Here is a 26,078-nt window from a genome sequence, read left to right as displayed (position 1 = left end):
TTGTTCAGATAAAGTATACAAGTATACAATACGTTTTGTGGAGAGGCTCCATGAAATCTCCTACAAAGGAAGCGGAGGACATAAAATATTAAAATACAGGAGAAAGGCAAAAAGTCATCCAAAAGCTAAGAGAATCCACATATATACTAACCATAGTGCCAAAGATGCCATCACTGTTGCAATATTCACCAACACATTTGAATAAAATGTTTAAGAACATCACTTTGTGGAAGCTGCTCTTTATTTGAAAAAGAAAAAAACTCAAGTTAATGTCTGCTACACGTTCTAATTACATAAACAAAATATAATCTGCGCAGGACAAATGCAGAAAATATCCTGAATCAAACTTAGGTAGAGTTAAATTTTGATTGAATTGCTTTCATATTTCATACATCTTTCACTTCCCTCTCCGTTGAACAGTCAGTTTTATATACACAGAGCACCGATCAACAGTGCCCCTCTCTCACCCTGTTCCACTGGATCTTTATACAACTAATTTACATCAAAACTGTAACCCTTGTTTCGTATCTGCAACACCCAGACACACTCTCCTCTCGTCTGGCTCCCAGGGAGTCAGAGCTGAGGAGCTGTTGCGGGTAGCGTGTAAAGATGCGTGCAATATAAAAGCAATTCTTTCACATTCAGAGTAAAGGCAGCCATTTAAATGGTCAGTGAGTCGATGGCATGCCAAGCTTAAAGCAAAATGGATCCCACCCCAGTGTGATGCTTCAGAAACGTGGATGAAGTGTTTTTCAAAAAGACAGAAAAGTTGTTCCATTGCAAAAAACTCTAGGCACAGAATTGACTATATAGATTACTGACTCATACCGGAACCCCCTACTCCGCTTGTACAGGGGAAATCACGAGATTTGAGCTAGTAAGAATTGTTCTTAACACAAAACTTGGAGAACATTTAGTGCTCTATCATTGCATTTATATGTGTATTTTATATAATATCTATTTTCTTTACCTCTCCAATGAAACAATCCAACATCCATGTTTAATGCTGAAGCACTCCCACAGGTGTTCAATGTACTATAGATTTTCCCCCCAGTCTTAAAACCAAATAATAAATAAATAAAACACACAAGGAATGTCTACTGTAAACACAGTAAAAAAGACAAACTAAAACAGGTGTAAACGTCATTAGCATCACTACTCAGTGACAGTTAAATAACTAGGAAATGGATGACTGATGATCGGATCAAGAGAGTGAAGGATTCCTCTTTCTTCATGTCCCCCCTCCCCCTCGATTAGAACACCAAGCTGTTATATCCAACCACAGTAGTATTTCCAAGTACATTAGATATCAAAGTCTCTCAGCACCCATAGCTATCTTTACAGATTATAAAATGGCGGTGGAATCCCTATAGGTTTATTTCATTTTTTTTTWCAGCAGCATCACTTGAGGTCTTGGACAAATGACAGAATAATGGGTGGTGAATTCTCTTCTTCCCAGCGTCATTTGGACATGGTTTCCATGGTTTTCCTCCAGTCGTTGCACTGTTCGTTGTGTTCTTGACATGTCTGTATTTGGGGGGAGGGGGTGAACATTTCTGTGAAGAGTTAGACTGGCAACGAGGACAAAGCTTTGCTGCTAAGTGCTTCATCTTCTGAGAGACACTTCGTATTACATGAACTGCATCTGTGGGTGGAAATCATCATACAAGGATTGATTAGACCAGAGTTTTACCAGCTCACTCATGGTGGTGCTGAAATGGTAAACTGAATAAATGCAATGAAAAGGCATCACAATGTCCTCAGAGCAAAAGCAACTGTCACAATGGCAACCTATTGGCTGAAAACTACAATACTATATCTGAAGTCATGGCATGGGGGGAAAACGCATATCAGCAAAGACGTAATGGCTACCGTGTCTGTGGAAAGTGTAAAACAAAGTAAAAAATGCTGAAATGCATCTGCTGATTGTTTAAGCGAGCAAGACACAAACCAATTAAATCAGGCCCATATAAAGTGCAAGAGATATAGCCAGAGGAAATAAACAGCAGTGGTTGATCAGATGGAAGAAGCAGTGAGTTTTCAAATGAAGGAAGAGTAATGAAGAGAAAAAAAAGAGAAGCATGAGTGTAAAGCCGCGCTGTGCATGCATGTACATCCGCAAGCACAGAGCATGCTGTACCTAAGAGACGCTCTACAAGAAATCCTTGAGAGAGAGCTGTGCAAATGGGTCCTGTCCAGGGGCTCTGAGAGGACTCTGGCTGGAAGGACTAGAGGCTGCAGAGGGCTATTACAGGGAGAGGGAGAAACACATGGAGAGGAGAGGTCAGAGAGAGCGAGAGTGTGCGTGAGAGGGAGGGATCAGATCAAGTGAAAGACAGGTTACACCAAGGGGGGTAAAATTGCGGACTCTTGAGGAAAGGGATGACAGACAGATTTTGTCCCTCTCCTCCTGAGAGGTAAGAGTAAACTAGAACACTGTTGTTATCACAGGGGATAGTACACACACACACACACAGCTAATGTAACAGCACTGAATACACCTGGACACTGAACTCACGTGCATGGTACACACACACACAACTGATTATTATACAAACACACACCTGGGCGCTGGATACAGAGCTGAAGGGGTTGGGCGGCCTCATGACGGGCTGGTTGTACATCATGTTGGGTTGGTTCATCATACCCATAGAGCCAAGCTGTTGGGGTGGCTAAAGACAATAGCATAGAGAAGCATCAAGCATAAGAGACACGCTACAGTAGATTGCATAAGAGCTGTAAGCCTTTATTCTGTTTTACTATTCGCTATTATCCTCTCAGTCTATCTCTGCTGTATGGCTATTACACGGTCAGTGCTATCTCTGCTGTATGGCTATTACCTCTCAGGGCTATCTCTGCTGTATGGCTATTACCTGTCAGTGCCATCTCTACTGTATGGCTATTACCTCTCAGTGCTATCTCTGCTGTATGGCTATTACCGGTCAGTGCTATCTCTGCTGTATGGCTATTTACCTCTCAGTGCTATCTCTGCTGTAGTGGTATTACCGGTCAGTGCTATCTCTGCTGTATGGCTATTACCTCTCAGGGCTATCTCTGCTGTATGGCTATTACCTGTCAGTGCCATCTCTTACTGTATGGCTATTACCTCTCAGTGCTATTCTGCTGTATGGCTATTACTCTCAGGGCTATCTCTGCTGTATGGCTATTACCTTGTCAGTGCCATCTCTACTGTATGGCTATTACCTCTCAGTGCCATCTCTGCTGTATGGCTATTACTTCTCAGGGCTAGCTATACTTTCCGCCTATTCCCTCCGTAAATAATAATAACATGTTATTTAGCGGACACCTTTTACAAATACTTAAGGACATCTCACATTAAAAGTAGGCCTACATAAAATCAAGTGCATGACAATAAAATCAAGTGCATCAAGAGGTGTGTTTGAGTTTTTTTTTAAATGACATGACTGTCTGTATGTCGTATGTGTGTGTGTGGGGGGGGGGGGGAGGAGACCAGCAGAGGAGCAATAAGCTAATGCATGGCTAGTCCTCAGTGCTAGCTAATGCATGGCTACGCCATTAGTGTAGCTAATGCATGGCTACGTCCCGTGCAGTATGTGCTAGTCCTAGTACTATGCATGGTACGTCCTCAGTGCAGCTAATGCATGGCTACGTCCCTCAGTGCCAGCTATGCATGGCTAGTCTCAGTGCAGCTATGCATGGCTAGTCCCTCAGTGCCAGCTAATGCATGGCTAAGTCCCTCAGTGCAGCTAATGCATGGCTAAGTCCCTCAGTGCCAGCTAATGCATGGCTAATCGCAGTGCCAGCTAATTGCATGCTAAGTCCTCAGTGCCAGCTAATGCAATGGCTTAAGTCCCTCAGTGCCAGCTAATGCATGGCTAAGTCTCAGTGCCAGCTAATTGCATGGCTAAGTCCCTCAGTGCCAGCTAATGCATGGCTAAGTCCCTCAGTGCCAGCTAATGCATGCTAAGTCCCTCAGTGCCAGCTAATGCATGGCTAAGTCCTCAGTGCCAGCTAATGCATGGCTAAGTCCCTACAGTGGCCAGCTAATGCATGCTAAGTCCTCATCATAATGCCTGCAGTCTAGTGCCAGCTAATGCATGGCTAGTCCTCAGTGCAGCTAATGCACTGCTAAGTCCCTCAGCCATAATGCATGGCTAAGTCCCTCAAGTGCCAGCTAATGCATGGCTACGTCCCTCAGTGCCCCTAATGCAAGGCTACGTCCCTCAGTGCCAGCTAATGCATGGCTACGTCCCAGTGCCAGCTAATGCATGTCTACGTCTCCGTGCTAGGCTAATTGCATGGCTACGTCCCTTCGTGCTAGCTAATGCATGGTACGTCCTCAGTGCAGCTAATGCATGGCTACGTCTAGGTGCTAGCTAATGCATGGCACGTCCTTAGTGCTAGCTAATGCATGGCTAGTTCCTTAGTGCTAGCTAATGCATGGTACGTCCTTGTGCTAGCTAATGCATGGCTACGTCCTTAGTGCTAGCTAATGCATGGCTACGTCCCTTAGTGCTAGCTAATGCATGGCTTAGTCCCTTAGTGTAGCTATGCATGGTCGTCCTTAGTGCTAGCTAATGCATGGCTACGTCCCTTAGTGCAGCTAATGCATGGCTACGTCCCTTAGTGCTAGCTATGCATGGCTACGTTCCTTATGCTACTAATGTGGCTTCGTCCTTAGTGCTAGCTAATGCATGGCTACGTCCTTAGTGCTGCTAATGCATGGCTAAGGTCCTTAGTGCTAGCTAATGCAATCGGCTACGTCCTTAGTGCTAGCTAATGCTGGCTTGTCCTTAGTGCTAGTATGCTGGCTACTCCCTTAGTGCAGCTACTGCATGGCTATCGTCCTTAGTGCTCGCTAATGCTGGCTCGTCCTTAGTGCTAGCTAATGCATGGCTTACGTCCCTTTAGCTGCTAGCTAATGCATGCGCTACGTCCTTAGATGGCTAGCTAATGTGCATGGCTACGTCCTTAGTGCCAAGCTAATGATGGTACGTTCCCTTAGTGCTAGCTAATGCATGGCTACGTCCCTTAGTGCTAGCTAATGTATGGCTACGTCCCTTAGGGGTAATGGAGCCAGACATCCAGCTGACAGATACTGACCATGCCATATCCTCCCATCATGCCTGTGGGTGTTGTTGCAGGGTAGGCCATGACTGGGGGGGTCTGTGGAGATACAAACACACAAATGATGACGCAACATCTTCTCCCACAGAGAATACAGCAGACCAATGTCAAGTCAAGAACTTCTTAACATTGTTTGTTTGAAACCAACACTCGAGTGATACATTAGCTAAAACACTCATCACAGGCAGATAAGAGCACCAGTACTTAAGAGGCCAGTGTAGTGTGTATTACCATGGAGACGGGGTTCCAGGTGGTGTTTGGGGCTGCTTTGGGCTGCCAGTTGCTACCGCCAGTCAGCCTCTTCTCCCCAGGCTGGCTCCAGTGGATGTCACTGTAGATTAAGACAGCTAATATTAGCACTGGCTCCTAACTGCTGCTGGCTATACAGAACAGTTCTTCATCTAGCACTGACCACAGCACGTTGAAGAGACTGAACAGCATGAACAGCTCACTTACTTTTTCGTTGTGCCATTTCCAATCCCGAGATCTATAAGAGGATAGTAATATAAATGTGATATACACATCCAGAAACAGTTAATTCTGCTGCTATAGCTGTGCGGTCTAACCTAGGAGTATATAAAATAAAATATAAATAGACACCATGATTCACTCAGGCAAAGATGGGTGTTGATCTCTCTTAAATTCATCGTTTTCTGTTCTGGGCATTTAACCTGAATGAAATATCCTAGCATGACGTTGTGACACCTACTTCCCACCAGGTTGGCCAGGGAGGAGTCCAGGTCATCTCCTACCAGTTTGTCTGACAGCTGATTGATTGAGCACAGGGCCTGATTGGAGCCAACCATGGTGGGTTTCAGGATGTCTAAGGAGGACAGAGAGATGTACATTGGTTGGATGTGAAACACCATGTGTATCAAACAGTATAATAGTCAACACCTCACCATCAGATTCCATGTTATTAGCACCGGAAGCTTTGGCTCCAAAGACTGACTCGAAGTCCACTTGGAGTGCTCCTGGGGGAGGGGCCTGTGTTGCTGTGGAGTACCCTGTAAAGAGGTCAGAGGGGAGGCTGCTCAGAACACAGCAGGTGCAATGATGGAGAAGTATTATTCCATTGGTGTCACAGCTGCTAAATAGTTACAGAAAGTCACCTGACAGAAAATGGTGGTCTCCTTCTAAATGGCTAGTAGAACTACTCTACCTCTGAATAGACCTGCTACAGTAGAGCTACAGCTTCTCTAGTACTCTACCTCTGAATAGACCTGCTACAGTAGAATCCTTACAGCTTCTCTAGTACTCTACCTCTGAATAGACCTGCTACAGTAGAGCTACAGCTTCTCTAGTACTCTACCTCTGAATAGACCTGCTACAGTAGAGCTACAGCTTCTCTAGTACTCTACCTCTGAATAGACCTGCTACAGTAGAGCTACAGCTTCTCTAGTACTCTACCTCTGAATAGACCTGCTACAGTAGAGCTACAGCTTCTCTAGTACTCTACCTCTGAATAGACCTGCTACAGTAGAGCTACAGCTTCTCTAGTACTCTACCTCTGAATAGACCTGCTACAGTAGAGCTACAGCTTCTCAAGTACTCTACCTCTGAATAGACCTGCTACAGTAGAGCTACAGCTTCTCTAGTACTCTACCTCTGAATNCCTGCTACAGTAGAGCTACAGCTTCTCAAGTACTCTACCTCTGAATAGACCTGCTACAGTAGAGCTACAGCTTCTCTAGTACTCTACCTCTGAATTGACCTGCTACAGCAGAGGGCTCAGTGGGGTAGGGAGCCTGGTGTGGAAGGTGCTGGGCCATGGCCACTGGACCACCACAGAAGGAGTCTGACAACGCCAAAGGATGAGCAGGAAGAAGAAGAGAGCAATGGAAGGCATTTCAAGGCACGGCAAGAAAGGCAAGCAAGGCAAAGTGACAGTACAGACAAAAAGGAGACAGTTTTACTTTTTTGTTAGAATTAGGGACACTAACAAAATCAAAACAGGAACTGCAGAGTACAAGGATATAAAAATATCCTATTGATATAAAAATATCCTATTGACACTAAAGTCATCTAAATCACCAGACTACCCTAACCATAGGGTTATTATGGGGCCACTAAACACATTACATGGGTTGAGGGGTCTATGTTTGCCTATGGGCTCAGGAAACATAGGCTGGGATGGTGAGCCATCGTAGTACCTGAGATGGAGTGTTCTATCCGCACTGTGCGTTTGTAATTGGTTGAAACGGACGAGTTTGTGTCAGTAAAGGGATTATAACGATCTAGAGAATCAAAAATAATATTAGTAAGGGAAACAGATTTAAACTTAAACTGCTAAGAGGATACTACAAGAGAAAATAATCAAATTATTGGTTTGTAATATCAGAATCTAGAAGCAATGGCCTATTTGAATACATTATGAAACAATATATATCAGCAGCAGGAAGACCATAATTTGAACATAACCACTTATTCAGAATAATCTTGGACATGGGTTTACTAGACACTAAAATGTGTGATAAAGCCTCATATTAGACTGAACTGGCATGGGAGCCTATCAAAAGAACATAACCATTAACTCCACCGTCACAGTGTTAGCTTGTGGTTCAAACCTTAGCTTCCATTATAGGACTGTGCTACAATACAAATATGGCAAGTGGAGGCTTTGCATTTCGAGGTACACAACAAACACTTAACTTTAGACAGCCATGAGATCATTTACAGTGCATTCAGAAAGTATTCAGATCCCTTGACGTTCACATTTTGTTACGTTACAGCCTTATTCTAAAATTGATTAAATACAATTTTTCCTCGTCAATCTATACACAATACCACATAATGACAACAGGTTTTAGAAATTTCAGCAAACGTATTAAAACACCGAAATACCTTATTTACAAAAGTATTCAGACTCTTTGCTATGACACTCGAAATTAAGCTCAGGTGCATCCTGTTTCCATTGATCATCCTTGAGATGTTTCTGCAACTTGGAGTCCACCTGTGGTAAATTCAATTGATTGGACATGATTTGGAATGGCACATACCTGTCTATATAAGGTCACAGTGCATGTCAGAGCAAAAACCAAGCCATGAGGTCGAAGGAATTGTCCATAGAGCTCCGAGACGGGATTGTGTCGAGGCACAGATCTGGGGAAGGGTACCAAAACATTTCTGCAGCATTGAAGATCCCCAAGAACACAGTGGCCTCCATCATTCTTAAAAATGGAAGAAGTTTGGAACCACCAAGACTCTTCCCAGAGCTGGCCGCCTGGCCAACTGAGCATTCAGGGGAGAAGGGCCTTGGTCAGGGAGGTGACCAAGAACCTAATGGTCAATCTGAGTTCTTCTGTGGAGATGGGAGAACATTCCAGAAGTTCAACCGTCTCTACAACACTCCACCAATCAGGCTTTTATGGTAGAGTGGCCAGAGAAGCCACTCCTCAGTAAAAAAGGCACACAACAGCCTGCTTGGAGTTTACCAAAAGGCTCCTAAAGGACCAAGATTGAACTCTTTGGCCTGAATGCCAAGCTTCACGTCTGGAGGAAACCTGTCACCATCCCTATGGTGAAGCATGGTGGTGGCAGCATCATGCTGTGGGGATGTTTTTCAGTGGCAGGGACTGGGAGACTAGTCAGGATTGAGGGAAAGCTGAACGGAGTAAAGTACAGAGAGATCCTTGATAAAAACCTTTTCCAGAGTGCTCATGACCTCAGAATTGAGCGAAGATTCACCTTCCAACAGGACAACGACCCTAAGCACACAGCCAAGACAACACAGGAGTGGCTTCGGGAAAAGTTTCTAAATGTCCTTGATTGGCCCAGCCTGAGCCCGGACCCGATCAAACATCTCTGGAGATACCTGAAAATAGCTGTGCAGCGATGCTCCCCATCCAACCAGACAGAGCTTGAGAGGATCTGCAGAGAAGAATGGGAGAAACTCCCCAAATACAGGTGTGCCAAGTGTCACACCCAAGAAGACTCGAGGCTGTAATTGCTGCCAAAGGTGCTTCAACAAAGTACTGAGTAAAGGGTCTGAATACTTATGTAAAATGTGAGTTTAAAAAAAATTATTATACATTTGCAAAAAAATCTAAAAACCTGTTTTTGCTTTCTCATTATGGGGTATTGTGTGCAGATTGATGGGGTGAACAATTTAATCCATTGTAGAATAAGGATGTAACGTAACAAAATGTGGAAAAAGTCAAGGGGTCTGAATACTTTCCCAATGCACTGTACATGTAGACAGAAGTAACAGTTATGAGAGACTTCCTTCAAACTCCCACAGACACAGGAAGGATATTTCAGGAGGAACAAAGAGCATCTTTACCACTAAACATTTCATGACCAGACGTCCTAGAGGAATAGCTAACACCGTCGGAGGACACGACAGGTAAGTGAGCGGCTGCATCGACAACGACTTTTGACAGGAAAGGGTTAAGGTTTGGCATGGAGTCATCTCCAGCTTCAGCAGAGGTGAAAGGATCTAGGCAGGCAGAGGAGAGAAAGAAAGACGAGATACAGAAGAGAAGAACAGGAGGACATCAGAGTCAGACAAAACAGGAAGAGAGGGAGAGCACGCAGAACAGAACATGGTAGAAGATAGTAGACAATAGAGTGGTCCTGTGGTGGTGGCTGTTTCTCCTACCTGCCCATGCTGTGGCCACAGGAAGCCCTGTAGAACTGGCCTGCATTGAAGGGTTAAACGTCTGCTGAATGTCAAACAGGTCACTCTCCATCTTCAGAGCACTGAGGAGAGAAGACAGCAGTAATGGGATACCTGAATCCACACTGGGACATGTAGCTAAACATAAGCATTACCAGATACACACAGAAGTATTGAGGTAGAGGTTCCCCCTAACCACAGATCTAGAATCAGAGCACTCTAAATCCTAACCTTAACCACTAGGAAAATAAAGAAATATCTGACCCTGTATCAGTGGTTAGCAGCAATTTATACATAATCCACGCTGACCTCTCTGGTCAACCACATGAGTGGGTAAGCTTCACAGGTCGTAGGTGAACATTTACCCATTGGAGCAGCTGGGTGTGGAGAAAAGGTCGATGGCTGGGGCTGTGCTGATAGTGACCCCGGTGGTGGAGACAGGAGACGRGTCTGTGGTGGCAAAGGAAGGCCTCTTCGAGAGCTCCTTCAGCCTCTGTTCCTGGGTGGAAAGAGTCCAAGTCAAATACAGTAGGCGATGATTGTAGTTATGCATGTGGGCCATACTGGATCCACCAAACAAGGCTTTGAATTGTTCAAATCATTGCCTGCATACTGCAACATATCACTGTCCTTCACATGTAGATGGGACAGGCAACATGAAACCATGTCCATTCTAATCATTTTGGTGTTGTGATCCACGCGTCATGACGGCTGTACCTTCAGTGCTTTGAGACGAGCCTGTTCCTCCTCCAGAGCAGCCTGCTTCTCCCGCTCGTCTACTTTAGTAAAAGACATCCCTGTACTGGCCAGCGAGGACACTGCGTTGGATAGAGTACTGGCCCTGAAACAACAGTAAGCACCTTTAGGCAGAATACTACAGCAACCCTGGCTGAAAACATCAATAACCATTACCATGAATAATAATTAAAGCAATCTTGGCTTAACAGCTTGTGCACAAAGCAAATCAGTTATTATAGCGGCAGCCGCTTCTAGGCTACCTGCAGGGGGAATAGTGGACTCAGTGCCAAAGACACTCCAGTGTGAGACATAGGATACGTCCCAAATGGCACCCTGTTTCCTATGCACTACTTTTGACCAAGGTCTGTTCAAATGTAGTGCACTATGTAGGGAATACGGTGCCATTTGGGATGTAGCCCATCCTGTACATACCTGCTGGCAGCGGTGGAGTCTTTGACTTTCTTCCCCTCTAGTGAGGCCAGGTGCTGCTCCAGAGCTTCCAGAAGGCTACTGGGAGCCTGTTGTAATGGAGAACAGCAGTTAGTAAAGGCCAGGGTTGGAAACATGCAGCTACACTGTACTATATCAACACAACCATCTAAGGCAGTGGTGGGCAACCTAGTTCATCTAATGTACTGTACATACACTAGCTATATGACTTGAGTGTTTCCTGACAACTTTTCAGAAAACATTCAGCTGGTCATGTTACGTGGTGAGAAAAACTCAGGTCCCTAACTATACTGTCCCATATACCACTATACCTTAGTTACTGGATTCTAGCACTTTTTACATTTTATTTAACCTTTATTTAACAAGGCAAGTCAGTTAAGAACAAATTCTTATTTACAATTACAGCCTACCAAAAGGCAAAAGGCCTCCTGCGGGGACGGGGACCTGGGATTAAAAAATACTAATAAATACAATATAAATATAGGACAAAATACTTCACTGGGAAGTGTTTAGCTCCTCACTAAGGGACAAACACTAACCCGAGACACTACAGAAATACATTGATGGACAAGCAGAAACACAAAGGACTGTGGGTAGCCCACCACCAGTCAATGGTTGTATGCGTTTCAGCTAAAAGCTCCATTGGATGAGTGATATTGAAATGTATGTGGATGACACACCACAGCACTTTCAACATCATACAGTATGTGGTGTTGAATTTGCAATGCCTAAGCACACCTGGGCAGCCATGTTGGATGGGCTATGTACATTTAATGTGACAAAGAGACCTTTGTGTTTTATAGGAGTGAGGCAAATTGTACACAATGTCAATCAGACACAGAGTTAGAGTAGAGGCATGCAAAGACAACACCAAAGCAAGTCACAGACACAGAAGAAGAGTGAGATGAGAATACTTACACAAACTGTGAACTAAAGGTGGAAAGATAAGGGGAAATACAGAATATAAAGGTGGTGATGGTCAGAGATAAATAACTATAATGTATTTGAAGGGTATAACACTGTTACAGGTGCCTCATAAAAAATGTATTAGGGGACATAACACACAATTAGTGCACTTGTACTTTCAAGGAAAAGTATGATCCTTGGTCGAGGAGGGATTTTTCTTGGAAATACTGTAATATAACCAGTGCCACTGCAAAGACTGACTGTAGCGCAACAGGTGTGGGGGGCCATCTATTCAATTTGCTGTACAGTGTGAAATCAGAAGTACTGTAAGATACACAGTCAGTTTGGACTCTTAACAGCTTAACACCTTTATTTACTGTAGATAGAGGCTAATCAAGAAGAAGAAAAATGAGAAGAAAAATAAGGCAACAATTGGCAACATGCACTGGAGGACTTCATGCACTGAGCAGTGCCTTATCTCTGGGAGACAGTTGTGCAGGGTGGAGTAAATATAGTGCGGTGGGGCAACAGAGCTGATTAAATAAGAGGAGTTAATACTGAGAGAGACACATACAAAGAGAATACAGAATGAGAGAAGAAAATAGGAAGTGACAGCGAGAAATAAGGGAGAGAAACTGAGAGCGAGAGAGAGATGGAGACAGAGTAGTAATCCAACTGTAGAGACAAATGGATAGAGTAAGTTTGGTGTGTAGGCTTTTTGTTCAGAGTGTGTCTAATACGTTTTACCAGTAAATCCCTCATATTGCAAGGCTCATTCAGGGAGTTGAGTGTAAGTCCTTACCTGGGAAAGGTCTGGAATGTCTCCTCGATCAATCCCCACCTGCTGTCAAACGAGAATATGTGCAAACTTATAGTGGTGCCTCTAAATTAAAACTTATTTTCTACCACTACCTAATTTCTGCCACCACAATTTTCTCACAAAAATTGAAATATATCTGAGGATGTTCCCTTCAATTAATGGTATTGAATGAATGAATGAATAGCATCAAACTCAAAGCAGGTGAAGAAGAAATCACCTCTGCCACTTTAAGGAACTCTGAGATTCGGGTCATTCGGGTCAGGAACTTCTTGTAGATATCCAGGCCCTCTTTACACTGGGTTTTCTTCATGTCAAAGTACTTCTCTGTGGTAAAATAAAAATAAAAAACAGCAGGCATCAACTCTGAAAGTCTGTAGACACACTAGGGATAAATGCTGTAGAGAATCCAGTCTCCATTAGTAAAATGTAGTACTGTACATATCAAAAGATCTACAGTACAATGATCTACAAAGCATCTCCAGACTAAACATTTTAAAAGAGTATTGATCAGAAACTAGCGAAGAAAATACAGTTGGAGTTGAGGTTTTACCCAGCAGGTTGATGATGCCTTCGTTATATGCAGCAAAAAGCCTAATGGAATCTTTGAAGAGGAGCATGAACCCTGCATTGATCACTCCGTTTGTGAGCTCATTGGCATTAACCTGAAGGAGACACATCATTCAGTTTCACATAAGCCATAAGTTGCCCTTTTAACACACAATAATGACTTTGGCTTCGCTGACAAACAATTAAAGAGCAGGTCAGTGTGGAGGAATGTGTCCATCTCTGGTTTCAGCACTGTCCATTCAGTAATCAGTATGCCTGACAATCTGTTAGCCCCAGGAACCTTCTAATATTACAGTACATATTACAGGACCTGAGCAGCACAGTTTTGGGGAGGTTGACCTCAGACTCACATTGAAGTCGAGGAGGGCGTCCATCTGGTTTTGTATGATAGGGATGGTCTTCAGTAGCTTCTCTGTATTCATGGTCCTCATCACCCCATCCACCCTGTTGAGATGTGTGTGTAGTGTTAGATAGGTGTTAGAAGCACAAAGGACAGAGAGGGAGGGAATCAGTGAGAATAGCCGCAGCCAGTCAATTTCTACTGCATGTTAACAAATCGTTCCCAGAGTTACAGAAATACCCCTGTGATTACTTCATGGGATATAAAAAGCGTTAAACATTTTGAAAAAAATGACATTCTGTCGTTAAACTGACAGGAATCTTATTCTCTTCTAAACTAAATATTTGAGCTGTCATAAATATTTTAATTATTTCTACACCTGCGGGCAGCTCTGCAAGGGGAAAGTGTTTATTGTAAGAAATAGTTTGAGCCTTTATAACTCCATAGACATACATTCAGGTAAGGAGAGGGTCAGTCAAAAACAAACATACCACTTTCTTTTGTTGATATGTTGGGAATTTCTTACCCTCGCTTTACTTTAGTGAAGTCAAAGGCAACCTGTCTGTATGACACAGCCTTCTCATTCAGATATCGACTGTACCTCCGGATAAATGTGGACATATCGTAGCCTGGGAGAGAGAGACCTGAGAAGTGATATAAATCTTACATTTGTCATGAAAACCTACATGAGAATCATGCTATAGTCGTTCATAAGTTATATTGTTTCAGCTTATAAGTATTTGTCACTAATAGTTAAGGATGAGCTTGAAAACAGCAGTTGAGAGCCAAGTACTCATACTTTACCTTGTAAACCACTTTTGTCCAAAAAATTGCTGAGGTTGAATAATGTGTTCCTTGAAGCCAAGTACTGGACAAAACGCTGTATCAAAGAAAAAGAGGGGTATCAACACGTGTTCTTAATTTCCATTGATCTACAGAAATAGAATAGGACCGGCGCACCAGAGTAATTTCCAGATTCTTATAAAAATATTGATTATGATATAAACCTAGAAATTCCATGGTTAGCAATTGATTGTCTTAATGTCTGAACTGAAAACTTCAACACTATAGCATTGCTATTATATAAATAATATATATTACAGACAATAATGTAATGAGTGGTGAATGTAGCCATAGACAATACTGTAGAGAGTGGTGATTGTAAGCTCAGCTCACCTCATTGCCGTAGACCATGAGGTGGTGTGTGGCGATGAGCGACTTGAACACCACCACCCAGCTCGTGCTGGTGGTCCTCTCAAACAGTGAGTCAGCCAGCTGGGGAATGTTCACGTTCATCTCATTGGTGCAATGGATCAGGTCTAAGGATGAGACAAACAGACAGAGAGAGACATGTTAGCGATAGCTCGATGTCTACGAAGACCATGGATAATTGATGTCAAGTAGTAACAGTAGTGGCCAGTAGAGGTTAAAACAACTTTGGATACAAGGCCTTTCCCCTATGGGGGAGTTGAATTTTGGGTTCAAGTCAGTTGATAGTCTATGAAAGACAATGTTTTTAAATCTGTGCAAACAGAGACACGGGCACTCTCCCCTTAACTAAAACCTCATTCAATTAGCTTTAATTCAAGGTCTTGCTAATTGCCTAACTATACTCAAGCCACTTAATTACTATGCTACGGTACTACAGGCTGCCTCTCTCTTTTAAGTTTTTTGCCATGGCAATTCCTCAAGAGGGTCTACTGAAGTTCAATAGATGAAAGCCTGATGAATATGTCACCATCTTTAAATCAAACAATATATTTTTGGTCAAATATCTTAAGTAACTACTAGTTGCTCCTTCCGCCACCAGTTCTCTCCACTCGTCTATAGCCTCAGTTGGCCTAAAGCTCTACTCTAATGAGCCCCATGAACCAGTACAAGTCAGCTACTAGGCTAAGTTCCTTTCAAGCTTATTTTCTCTTCACAACATAACATTTTTTAAGAAGAAAATGGATTTTCAACCGTTTGTGTAAGTTTTCTATTTGAGGCCTGGGTCTTTTCTTGGGCACACAGACAAGACAATCTTATCAGCTCTTAACCAACCATGCTATTCTCCCCCCCCCTCCCCACACTCTATCGGCAGGATAGAACAGCAGCCTCTGGTAAGACACGGGGCGGGGGCCTATGCATATATGTAAACAACAGCTGATGCACGATATCTAAGGAAGTCTCAAGGTTTTGCTCGCCTGAGGTAGAGTATCTCATGATAAGCTGTAGACCACACTATCTACCTAGAGAGTTTCTATCTGTATTTTTCGTAGCTGTCTACATACCACCACAGACCGATGCTGGCACTAAAACCGCACTCAGTGAGCTGTATACTGCCATACGCAAACAGGAAAACGCTCATCCAGTGGCAGTGCTCCTAATGGCCGGGGACATTAATGCAGGAAAACTTTAATCAGTTTTACCTAATTTCTATCAGCATGTTTGCAACCAGAGGGAAAAAAATTCTAGACCACCTTTACTCCACACACAGAGACGCGTACAAAGCTCTCCCTCGCCCTCCATTTGGGGAATCTGACCATAATTTTATCCTCCTGATTCCTGCTTACAAGCTAAAATTAAAGCAGGAAGCACCAGTGACTTGGTCTATAAAAAAGTGGTCTGATGAAGCAGATGCTAAACTACAGGACTGTTTTGCTATCACAGACTGGAATATGTTCCGGGATTCTTCCAATGGCATTGAGGAGTACACCACATAAGACAATGGCTTTATCAATAAGTGCATCGAGGACGTCGTCCCCACAGTGACTGTACGTACATACCCCAACCAAAAGCCATGGATTACAGGCAACATTCGCACTGAGCTAAAGAGCAGAGGTGCCGTTTTCAAGGAGCGGGACTCTAACCCAGAAGCTTATAAGAAATCCCGCTATGCCCTCTGACAAACCATCAAACAGGCAAAGCGTCAGTACAGGACCAAGATCGAATCGTACTACAGCGGTTCTGACGCTCATCAGACGTGGCAGGGCTTACAAACTATTACAGACTACAATGGGAAGCACACCATTATCCCAGAAACCCTAGACCCACTCCAATTTGCATAACGCACCAACAGATCCACAGATGATGCAATCTCTATTGCACTATACACTGTCCTTTCACACTTGGACAAAAGGAACACCAATGTGAGAATGCTATTCATTGACTACAGCTCAGCATTCAACACCATATTGCCCTCAAAGCGCATCACTAAGCTAAGGACCCTGGGACTAAACACCTCCCTCTGCAGCTGGATCCTGGACTTCCTGACGGGCCGCTCCCAGGTGATAAGGGTAGGTAACAACATCCGCCACGCTGATTCTCAACATGGGGGCCCCTCAGGGGTGCGTGCTCCGTCCCCTCCTGTACTCCATGTTCATTCATGCCTGCACAGCCAGGCACAACTCCAAACACCATCATTAAGTTTGCTGATGACACAACAGTGGTAGGCCTGATCACCAACAATGAGACCACCTATAGGGAGGTCAGAGACCTGACCGTGTGGTGCAAGGACAACAACCTGTCCCTCAACGTAATCAAGACAGATGATTGTGGACTACAGGAAAAGGAGTACCGAGCACGCCCCCATTCTCATCGACAGGGCCAACAAACTAACATGGTTCAAGAGCTATTCCCCCTCAGGAGACTGAAAAGATTTGGCATGGGTCCTCAGATCCTCAACGAGTTTTACAGCTGCACCATCAAGAGCATCCTGACGAGTTGTGTCACTGCCTGGTATGGCAACTGCTCGGCCTCCGATCGCAAGGCACTACAGAGGGTAGTGCATACGGCCCAGTACATCAATGGGGCCAAGCTTCCTGCCATCCAGGACCTTTATACCAGGCGGTGTCAGAGGAAGGCCCTAAAAATTGTCAAAGACTCCAGCCACCCTAGTATTAGACTGTTCTCTCTGCTACCGCACGGCAAGCGGTAGCGGAACGCCAAGCCTACCCCCAAGCCAAAAGACTCCTGAACACCTAATCAAATGGCTACCCAGGCTATTTGCATTTCCCGCCCCCCTCTACTGTATGTTATTATCTATGCATAGTCACTTTAATAACTCTACCTACATGTACATATTATCTCAATTACCTCGACACCAGTGCCCCTGAACATTGACTCTGTACTGGTACCTCCTGTATATACAGTAGCCCCGCTATTGTTATTTACTGCTGCTCTTTAATTATGTTACATTTATCGCTTACTTTTTTTTGGGGGGGGGGGGGGGGTATTTTCTTAACTGCATTGTTGGTTAAGGGATTGTAAGTAATCATTTTCCTGTAAGGTCTACACATGTGACAAATAACATTTGATTTGAAAACTACTACGTCAAAATTGGTCTATTGGACTTATTGGTCTCTGTTGCTTCCGATAATACACATTTAGAAAACATTAAAACATTTCAGTCTCATTCCTCCGCATATAGTAACTCATGTCATACTACTGAATGCGCTCATGCATCGAGCCAACCGTAATATTGCACACCTGATTCTAATAATTTGCTGGTTGATAAGCTGAACCAGGTTAGTCAAAACTGGGGTCGGAGCGAAAACCTACAGAAGGGTAGCTCTCCAGAAACATGGTTAGAGAATTCATGTAGAGCAGGGCTCTCCAACCCTGTTCCTGAAGAGCTACCCTCCAACTTCAGTTGTAACTAACCTGATTAAATCTATCAACCAGCTAATTATTAGAATCAGGTGCGCTAAATTAGGGTTGGAGTGAAAACCTACAGGACAGTAGTTCTCCAGGAACAGGGTTGGAGCCCTGATGTAGAGAATGGGGGATGCCAGTCAAACCTGTGCTTACCCATTCTCATTCAGAGTCAGACTGAGTGATGAACAGATAGTCAGTCTAATAACCAGGCCTGGCTTTCTGGCCTATATTCTCATGTTTTCAGGAGTAAGTAGGACAGTATAACCTTCCAGAGCAGCAGTTAGCATGGCTAGCTGATTATTCAAGGAAACTTGGGAGGGACAACTTTCACTCATAATGTTAGATCAAGACTCCTGTACCTCAGGAGAGTACTGTAGACCTAAACTCAACTAACAGGTGTGAAACAGGCTGGCTGAATCAATTCACAACTTTAGCATAGATAGTCCATAGGATTAAAAAGTGATTAAAAGTGGACACTTTCAGATTAAGTGACCAGTGATCACCTTGGTTTCACACAGATTTCCAGTAGTTCCAAAAACCAATGTCTCCCAAAATAATTTAGGAAATTAAATAAAGTATGTAGCTAGCCTACTACATGCTTTAGTTGGGGTCTGAACCAGCAACCTCCACGCCATTATACCTGTGTGTCATGCAATATGCTCCCATAATCACGATGAAAATGACATTTGAATGGTAACCTATTATGCATAACCTGCTTGCAGAAGAGATATAACATGCATGAAATTGAAACACATATACTGAAGAAAAATATAAAACAACATGTAAAGTGTTGGTCCCATGTTTCTTGAGCCGAAAAAAAAATCCCAGACATTTTCCATATGCACAAAAAGCTTGTTTCTCTCAAATTTAGTGCACAAATTTGTTTACATCCCTGTTAGTGAGCATTTCTCCATTGCCAAGATAATCCATCTACCTGACAGGTGTGGCATATTAAGAAGCATTTTCATTACACAGGTGCACCTTTTGCTGGGGGCAAAAAAAAGGCCACTTTAAAATGTGCAGTTCTGTCACACAACACAATGCCACATATGTCTTAAGTTGAGGAAGCATGCAAATTGGCATGCTGACTGCAGGAATGTCAAACAGGGCTGTTGCCTTCAATGTCGTTTTAGAGAATTTGGCAGTATGTCCAACCGGCCTCACAACAGCAGACCACGTTTAACCACGCCAGCCCACGAACTCCACATCCAGCTTCTTCACCTGCGGGATCGTCTGAGACCAGCCACCCAGACAGCTGATGAAACTGAGGAGTATTTCTATCTGTAATAAAACCTTGGGAGGAAAAACTCATTCTGATTCGCTGGGCTTCGCTCCCCAATGGGTGGGCCTGGCTCCCAAGTGGGTGGGCCTATTCCCTCCCAGACCCACGCATGGTTGCACCACTTCCCAATCATGTGAAATCCATAGATAAAGGGCCTAACACATTTATTTCATTTGACTGATTGCCTTAAATTAACCATAACTCAGTAAAACTGTTGCGTTCATATTTTTGTTCAGTATATAATTAAATGTATTAAAGTGAGGGTGAATTCAATAGAGAGGTCCTTCGTTGCATTCACTGATACTTTTGCATCTTTGTGACGAATAGCATTTCTGAGGATGATCACACCGATTAAAAAAGGTTTGACACTAACATCAAGTTATTTATTTTTTAACATACAGTGCCTTCGGAAAGTCTGCCTTACTTAAATCATACAATGTGATTTTCTGGATTTTTGTTTTAGATTCCGTCTCTCACAGTTGAAGTGCACCTATGATAAAAAAATTACAGACCTCTACATGCTGTGTAAGTAGGAAAACCTGCAAAATCGGCAGTGTATTAAATACTTGTTCTCCCCACTGTATATATACATTAGTACCAGTCAAAAGTTTGGACACACCTACTCATTCAAGGGTTTCTTTATTTTTACTATGTTCTACATTGTAGAATAGTGAAGATATCAAAACTATGAAATAACATATGGAATCATATAGTAACCCTCCCCAAAAAACAAAAAAGTTAAACAAATCAAAATATATTTATATTTGAGATTAGAGATCGACCGATTAAATCGGAATGGCCGATTAATTAGGGACGATTTCAAGTTTTCATTACAAACGGTAATCGGTATTTTTGGACACCGATTTGCCGATTTAAAAAAATAATATTTATTTATTTATTTATCTTTAAAAAATTACACCTTTATTTAACTAGGCAAGTCAGTTAAGAACAAATTCTTATTTTCAATGACGGCCTAGGAACGGTGGGTTAACTGCCTTGTTCAGGGGCAGAACAGATTTTTACCTTGTCAGCTCGGGGATTCATTTTTGCAACCTTCCGGTTATTAGTCCAACGCTCTAACCACCTGCCTTACATTGCACTCCACGAGGAGCCTGCGTGGCAGGCTGACTACCTGTTACGTGAGGGCAGCAAGAAGCCAAGGTAAGTTGCTAGCTAGCATTACACTTATCTTCTAAAAAAATAATCAATCTTAACATAATCACTAGTTAACTACACATGGTTGATGATATTACTAGTTTATTTACATTTACGTCATTTAGCAGACGCTCTTATCCAGAGCGACTTACAAATTGGAAAGTTCATACATATTTATCTTGGTCCCCCCGTGGGGAATGAACCCACAACCCTGGCGTTGCAAGCGCCATGCTCTCTAAAAAAGCACTGTCGTTGCACCAATGTACCTACCCATAAACATCAATGCCTTTCTTTAAAATCAATACACAAGTATATATTTTTAAACCTCCATATTTAGTTAATATTGCCTGCTAACATTAATTTATTTTATCTAGGGAAATTGTGTCATTTCTCTTGCGTTCCATGCAAGCAGTCAGGGTATATGCAGCAGTTTGGGCCGCCTGGCTCATTGCGAACTGTGTAAAGTGCATTTATTCCTAACAAAGGCCGTAATTAATTTGCCAGAATTGTACATAATTATGACATAACATTGACGGTTGTACAATGTAACAGCAATATTTAGACTTAGGGATGCCATCCGCTAGATAAAATACGAAACGGTTCCGTATTTCACTGAAAGAATAAACGTTTTCTTTTTGAAATGATAGTTTCCGGATTCGATCATTTTAATGACCAAAGGCTCATATTTCTGTGTGTTATGTTATAATTAAGTCTGTGATTTGATAGAGCAGTCTGACTGAGCGATGGTAGGCACCAGCAGGCTTGTAAGCATTCATTCAAACAGCACTTTCGTGCGTTTGACAGCAGCTCTTCGCAATGCTTCAAGCATTGCGCTGTTTATGACTTCAAGCCTATCAATTCCCGAGATTAGGCTGGTGTAACCGATGTGAAATGGATAGCTAGTTAGCAGGGCGCGCGCTAATAGCGTTTCAATCGGTGACGTCACTCGCTCTGAGACTTGGAGTAGTTGTTCCCCTTGCTCTGCAAGGGCTGCGGCTTTTGTGGAGTGATGGGTAACGCTGCTTCGAGGGTGGCTGTTGTCGATGTGTTCCTGGTTGGAGCCCAGGTAGGAGCGAGGAGAGGGACGGAAGCTATACTGTTACGCTGGCAATACTAAAGTGCCTATAAGAACATCCAATAGTCAAAGGTATATGAAATACAAATGGTATAGAGAGAAATAGTCCTATAATAACTACAACCTAAAACTTCTTACCTGGGAATATTAAAGACTCATGTTAAAAGGAACCACCAGCTTTCATATGTTCCCATGTTCTGAGCAAGGAACTTAAACGTTAGCTTTCTTACATGGCACATATTGCACTTTTACTTTCTTCTCCAACACTTTGTGTTGTTTCATTATTTATTTGAGGCTAAATTGATTTTATTAATGTATTATATTAAGTTAAAATAAGTGTTCATTCAGTATTGTTGTAATTGTCATTATTACAAATAAATAAATAAACATTTTTATTTATTTATTTATAAAATCGGGCGATTAATTGGTATCGGCATTTTTTGGTCCTCCAATAATCAGTATCGGCGTTGCTGATGCTGATGCTCTAGATACTCAACTAGTCTAAAGAAGGACTGTTTTATTGTTTCTTTAAATCAGCACAACAGTTTTCACATGTGCTAACATAATTGCAAAAGGGTTTTCTAATAATCAATTAGCCTTTTAAAATGATAAACTTGGATTAGCTAACAACGTGCCATTGGAACACAGGAGTGATGGTTGCTGATAATGGCCCTCTGTACGCCTATGTAGATAAAAAAAAAAAAAAAATTATCTGCCGTTTTCAGCTACAATAGTCATTTACAACATTAACAATATCTACACTGTATTTGATCAATTTGATGTTATTTTAAATGGACAAAAATGTTTTGCTTTTCTTTCAAAAACAAGGAAAAACAAGTGACCCCAAACTTTTGAATGGTAGTGTATATATATATAGCAGTCTGATGGATGCCTCGTCTGATTAAGCAGGCTGTAATTTACAATTAATTGGTATATACAGCCTGAAACTAATGCCTGCGAAAATTTGTAAATGTTCCTTACAAGCCAGAATGTTGAATACAATTACATTCACCAGTTGTCTGTGTGGTTTGTCCTTCAGCTGCTCAAAATTTGTGATAAAGTATATACCAATTAATTGTGTATTACAGCCTGATTAAATCAGACTACTGGAGTCCAGAGGAAAATCCTTGTGCCTGGCCCTGACTGCTATAAAGAGCTCTCTGTACCAAATAACTCTTACTCCACTAGCAAGTTACCAGGCAGCTCTGCTACACAGACAGCCAAACCATTCACAGACCTCAAGTGCAAACACAGCTTTGGCTAGGACTATAGTTGGCTTCTTGACTTCTGATTTTCTGATTGAGCAAATATTGCAAAGGGATAGGCCTACCAACCAATATTGAGAAAACAATTCTAAAATGATTTGAGTGTACTACACTTGATTATAAAAAATAAATAAACATTTTAAAAACACCCACAATCATGAATTGATTATTGATAAAACTCTACTAGTCCATTTGAATTTCAATTATGCATAACACTCCATTGCAATGAAAGGGCATCCTGACACATTCTATTTCCCTTTCCTGTGAGCAATTGCTACACTTTTGTAACTAGAGACAAGGTGAGTGAGACAGACCATACAATAGTTGGAAGTGACATACACCCCTTGATTTTTCCAACATTGTGTTAAATGGATTTAAAATTAATTAAATTGAGATTGTGTCACTGGCCTACACACAATACCCCATAATGTAATTATGTTCTTAGAAATGTTTACAAATTAATTAAAAATCTAAAGCTGAAATGTCTTGAGTCAATAAGTATTCAACCCCTTTGTTATGGCAAGCCTAGAGTTCAAGAGTAAAAAAAAGTCACATAATAAGTTGCATGGACTCACTGTGTGCAATATGTGTTTAACATGATTTTTGAATGACTACCTCCTCTCTGTACCCAACACATACAGATAWTTATAAGGTTCCTCAGTCGAGCAGTGAATTTCAAACAGATTCAACCACAAAGACCAGGGAGGTTTTCCAATGCCTCGCAAAGGGCACCTATTGGTAGATAGGTAATAAATAAAAAATTAAAGACATTGAATATCCATTTGAGCATGAAGTTATTAAATTACACTTTGGATGGTGTATCAATACACCCAGTCACTACAAAAATACTGGCGTCCTTCCTAACTCAGTTGCCGGAGTGTAAGGAAACCGCTCAGGGATTTCACCATGAGGCCAACTTTAAAATAGTTAGAGTTTAATGCAGGGTTTCCCCTAATATGAAATTGATTGATGAATTACGGTCACTAATTAGTAAGAAACTCCCCTCACCTGGTTGTCTGTCATAATTGAAAGGACAAAACAAAAACCAGCAGACACTTGGCCCTCCATGGAATGAGTTTGACACCCCTGTACTAAAGTAAAACTGCCAAACAATGTGGCAAAGAAATGTACTTTACAAGCATTTCGCTACACCCGCAATAACATCTGCTAAACACGTATGTGACAAAAAATGTTATTTGATATGTCCTGAATACAAAGGTTATGTTTGGGGCAAATCCAACATAAGAGTACCACTCTTTATATTTTCAAGCATAGTGGTGGCTGCACAATGTTATGGGTATGCTATTCATTGGCAAGGACTGGGGAGTTTATTTTAAGCACAGGCAAAATCCTATAGGAAAACCTGGTTCAGTCTGGTTTCCAACAGACACTGACGGTAAAACATTAACCTTTCAGCAGGAAAATATCCTAAAACACAAGGCCAAATATACACTGGTGTTGCTTACCAAGACGACATTGAATGTTCCTGATTGGCCTAGTTACAGTTTTGACTTACATCTGCTTGAAAATCTACAGCAAGAAATGTAAATCTCTGTCTAGCAATGATCAACAACAAACTTGACAGAGCTTGAAGATCTTTTTAAATAATGTGCAAATATTGTACAATCCAGGTGTGCAAAGCTCTTAGAGACTTACCCAGAAAGACTCACAGCTGTAATTGCAGCAAAAGGTGATTCTAACATGTATTGACTCAGAGGTGTGAATACTTATGTAAATTGGATATCTGCATTTCATTTTCAAAACATTTGAAAAAATATATATATTGGGTATTATGTGTAGATGGGAGAGGAAAAATTGATATTTAATCAATTTAGAATTCAGGCTGTCACACAACAAAATGTGGAATAAGTCAAGAAGTATGAATACTTTCAAAAAGGCACTGTACATGTGCGGCCCCCAGCAGTGACACACACCTAGTAGTGATGATAATGTAGGCTACACCTTACATATGAGACAAAGCATTCTACTCTGAAAAATGAACAAGGTAGTTTCCACAGCTGAGCTGTTCAAATGTGGTTGTTCTTCTTATGGTAAATAGATCAAATAGGTCTACCGAATTTACTCCCTGGAACATATATTTTGGGGGGCATTTTTGTATAGCCAAAACGTTAATGTACTGTACATGGAGAACTTGTCAATAAATTGTAAGATAAGATACACTATGACTGATAATTACATGATAACTGTTTAGGTCAGGGAGGGCAGCCTAAAGCTATGCAGAATGAATGAAACCACTTAACAGACGGCTAGAAAGCTAGCTATGTGTGACAGTGATGATGAGTAGGCCTACACTGAAATGATCAAAATCTGATATTACTGTTAATGTCCAGGTAAATAATGTTACGAGCGGTCTCATTGTATGCTCTTGTTTTGCTAAAATGTATGCTTGATACATTTTGACAGGAGCTAACATAGCAATAACATTAGCCTATCCACTCAGGCTTCAGGCCTTGTCGGCATCGCCATAACTCACGAGAAGCAGACCTCCGACTGGTTTTAATGAATGACACATCAGAAACTCTAGATAATTTCGATACTTACAATCCAAATGTTTCTTTTTCGGACCCATTATTTCATGTGTGGTGGCCTTGCATACTGTTTTCGACACAGCAGATCCAGTTACACTGTGCTGGGCTGCAGTTATCCTGTCAGTAATGCTCTGCCCCGACATCTTCGTTTATTGATGCAACAAAGAATTTGAAAAATCACTATGTCTATAAAGTTCCAAATGAATTTTAATTATATAATCTCCACGGTCGACCCCTCCAGTCCACCACCTATTTAAAAATAAAGAAAAGGGAAAAACTGAAAGAAAAAGACAGGGCGACGAGGCAGAAGAAAAATTATACAACAAAATTCAAACGTATTCAAAGCTTGATTATTTCAGTCCAGTGTTGATCCGAAAAACGCCTTTGATCAAATTGATTTCATAAATAAAGATGCGGTGGTACATTTGGTAGGCTGACTCATTCTCTGCCTATCTCTCATCCCGATCTGTCGCTCACTGGATCCCTGTGTGTCTTCGTATCGCCACTCCTACTGGGTTTAAAGGACTAGAAGCATTCAGGGAAATGGCGGGCCTGCTCTGTTCTCA

General features: G+C 42.0%; 1 protein-coding gene and 1 long non-coding RNA gene across 12 annotated transcripts; both read right to left on the bottom strand.

The window, feature by feature from the left end:
• Window positions 1-223: 223 nt before the first annotated feature.
• LOC111958317 (phosphatidylinositol-binding clathrin assembly protein) lies at window positions 224-26,078 on the bottom strand. 11 transcript variants are annotated; one of them, XM_070437056.1, is made up of 24 exons: window positions 25,526-26,078; window positions 14,725-14,867; window positions 14,353-14,428; window positions 14,075-14,192; window positions 13,559-13,652; window positions 13,192-13,303; window positions 12,859-12,965; window positions 12,624-12,665; window positions 10,898-10,983; window positions 10,445-10,568; window positions 10,093-10,226; window positions 9,710-9,810; window positions 9,392-9,547; window positions 7,263-7,346; window positions 6,824-6,907; window positions 6,321-6,332; window positions 6,012-6,116; window positions 5,819-5,932; window positions 5,566-5,596; window positions 5,341-5,440; window positions 5,086-5,148; window positions 2,565-2,672; window positions 2,141-2,245; window positions 224-1,645 (listed from the first exon to the last, which is right to left on the bottom strand). In XM_070437056.1, exons 1-23 carry the CDS (start codon window positions 25,653-25,655, stop codon window positions 2,153-2,155), a joined length of 2,217 nt encoding a protein of 738 aa, XP_070293157.1. In that variant the 5' UTR covers window positions 25,656-26,078; the 3' UTR covers window positions 224-1,645; window positions 2,141-2,152. The 11 variants fall into 11 exon arrangements, with proteins under 11 accessions (XP_070293157.1, XP_023835325.1, XP_023835339.1 ...); XM_023979557.1 differs by lacking the exon at window positions 6,321-6,332 and having other exon boundaries at window positions 6,812-6,907; XM_023979571.1 differs by lacking the exon at window positions 6,321-6,332 and having other exon boundaries at window positions 6,812-6,907; window positions 14,075-14,177.
• LOC139023519 (uncharacterized) lies at window positions 2,859-3,447 on the bottom strand. Its single transcript, XR_011474641.1, has 2 exons — window positions 3,191-3,447; window positions 2,859-3,091 (listed from the first exon to the last, which is right to left on the bottom strand). It is a non-coding gene; the product is annotated as an uncharacterized lncRNA (long non-coding RNA).

Source organism: Salvelinus sp. IW2-2015, linkage group LG4p (genome assembly GCF_002910315.2).
Source record: "Salvelinus sp. IW2-2015 linkage group LG4p, ASM291031v2, whole genome shotgun sequence".
Taxonomy (NCBI): Eukaryota; Metazoa; Chordata; class Actinopteri; order Salmoniformes; family Salmonidae; genus Salvelinus; species Salvelinus sp. IW2-2015.
Note: the sequence above shows the minus strand (reverse complement) of the source record. Positions and strands in the feature narration are given on the sequence as shown.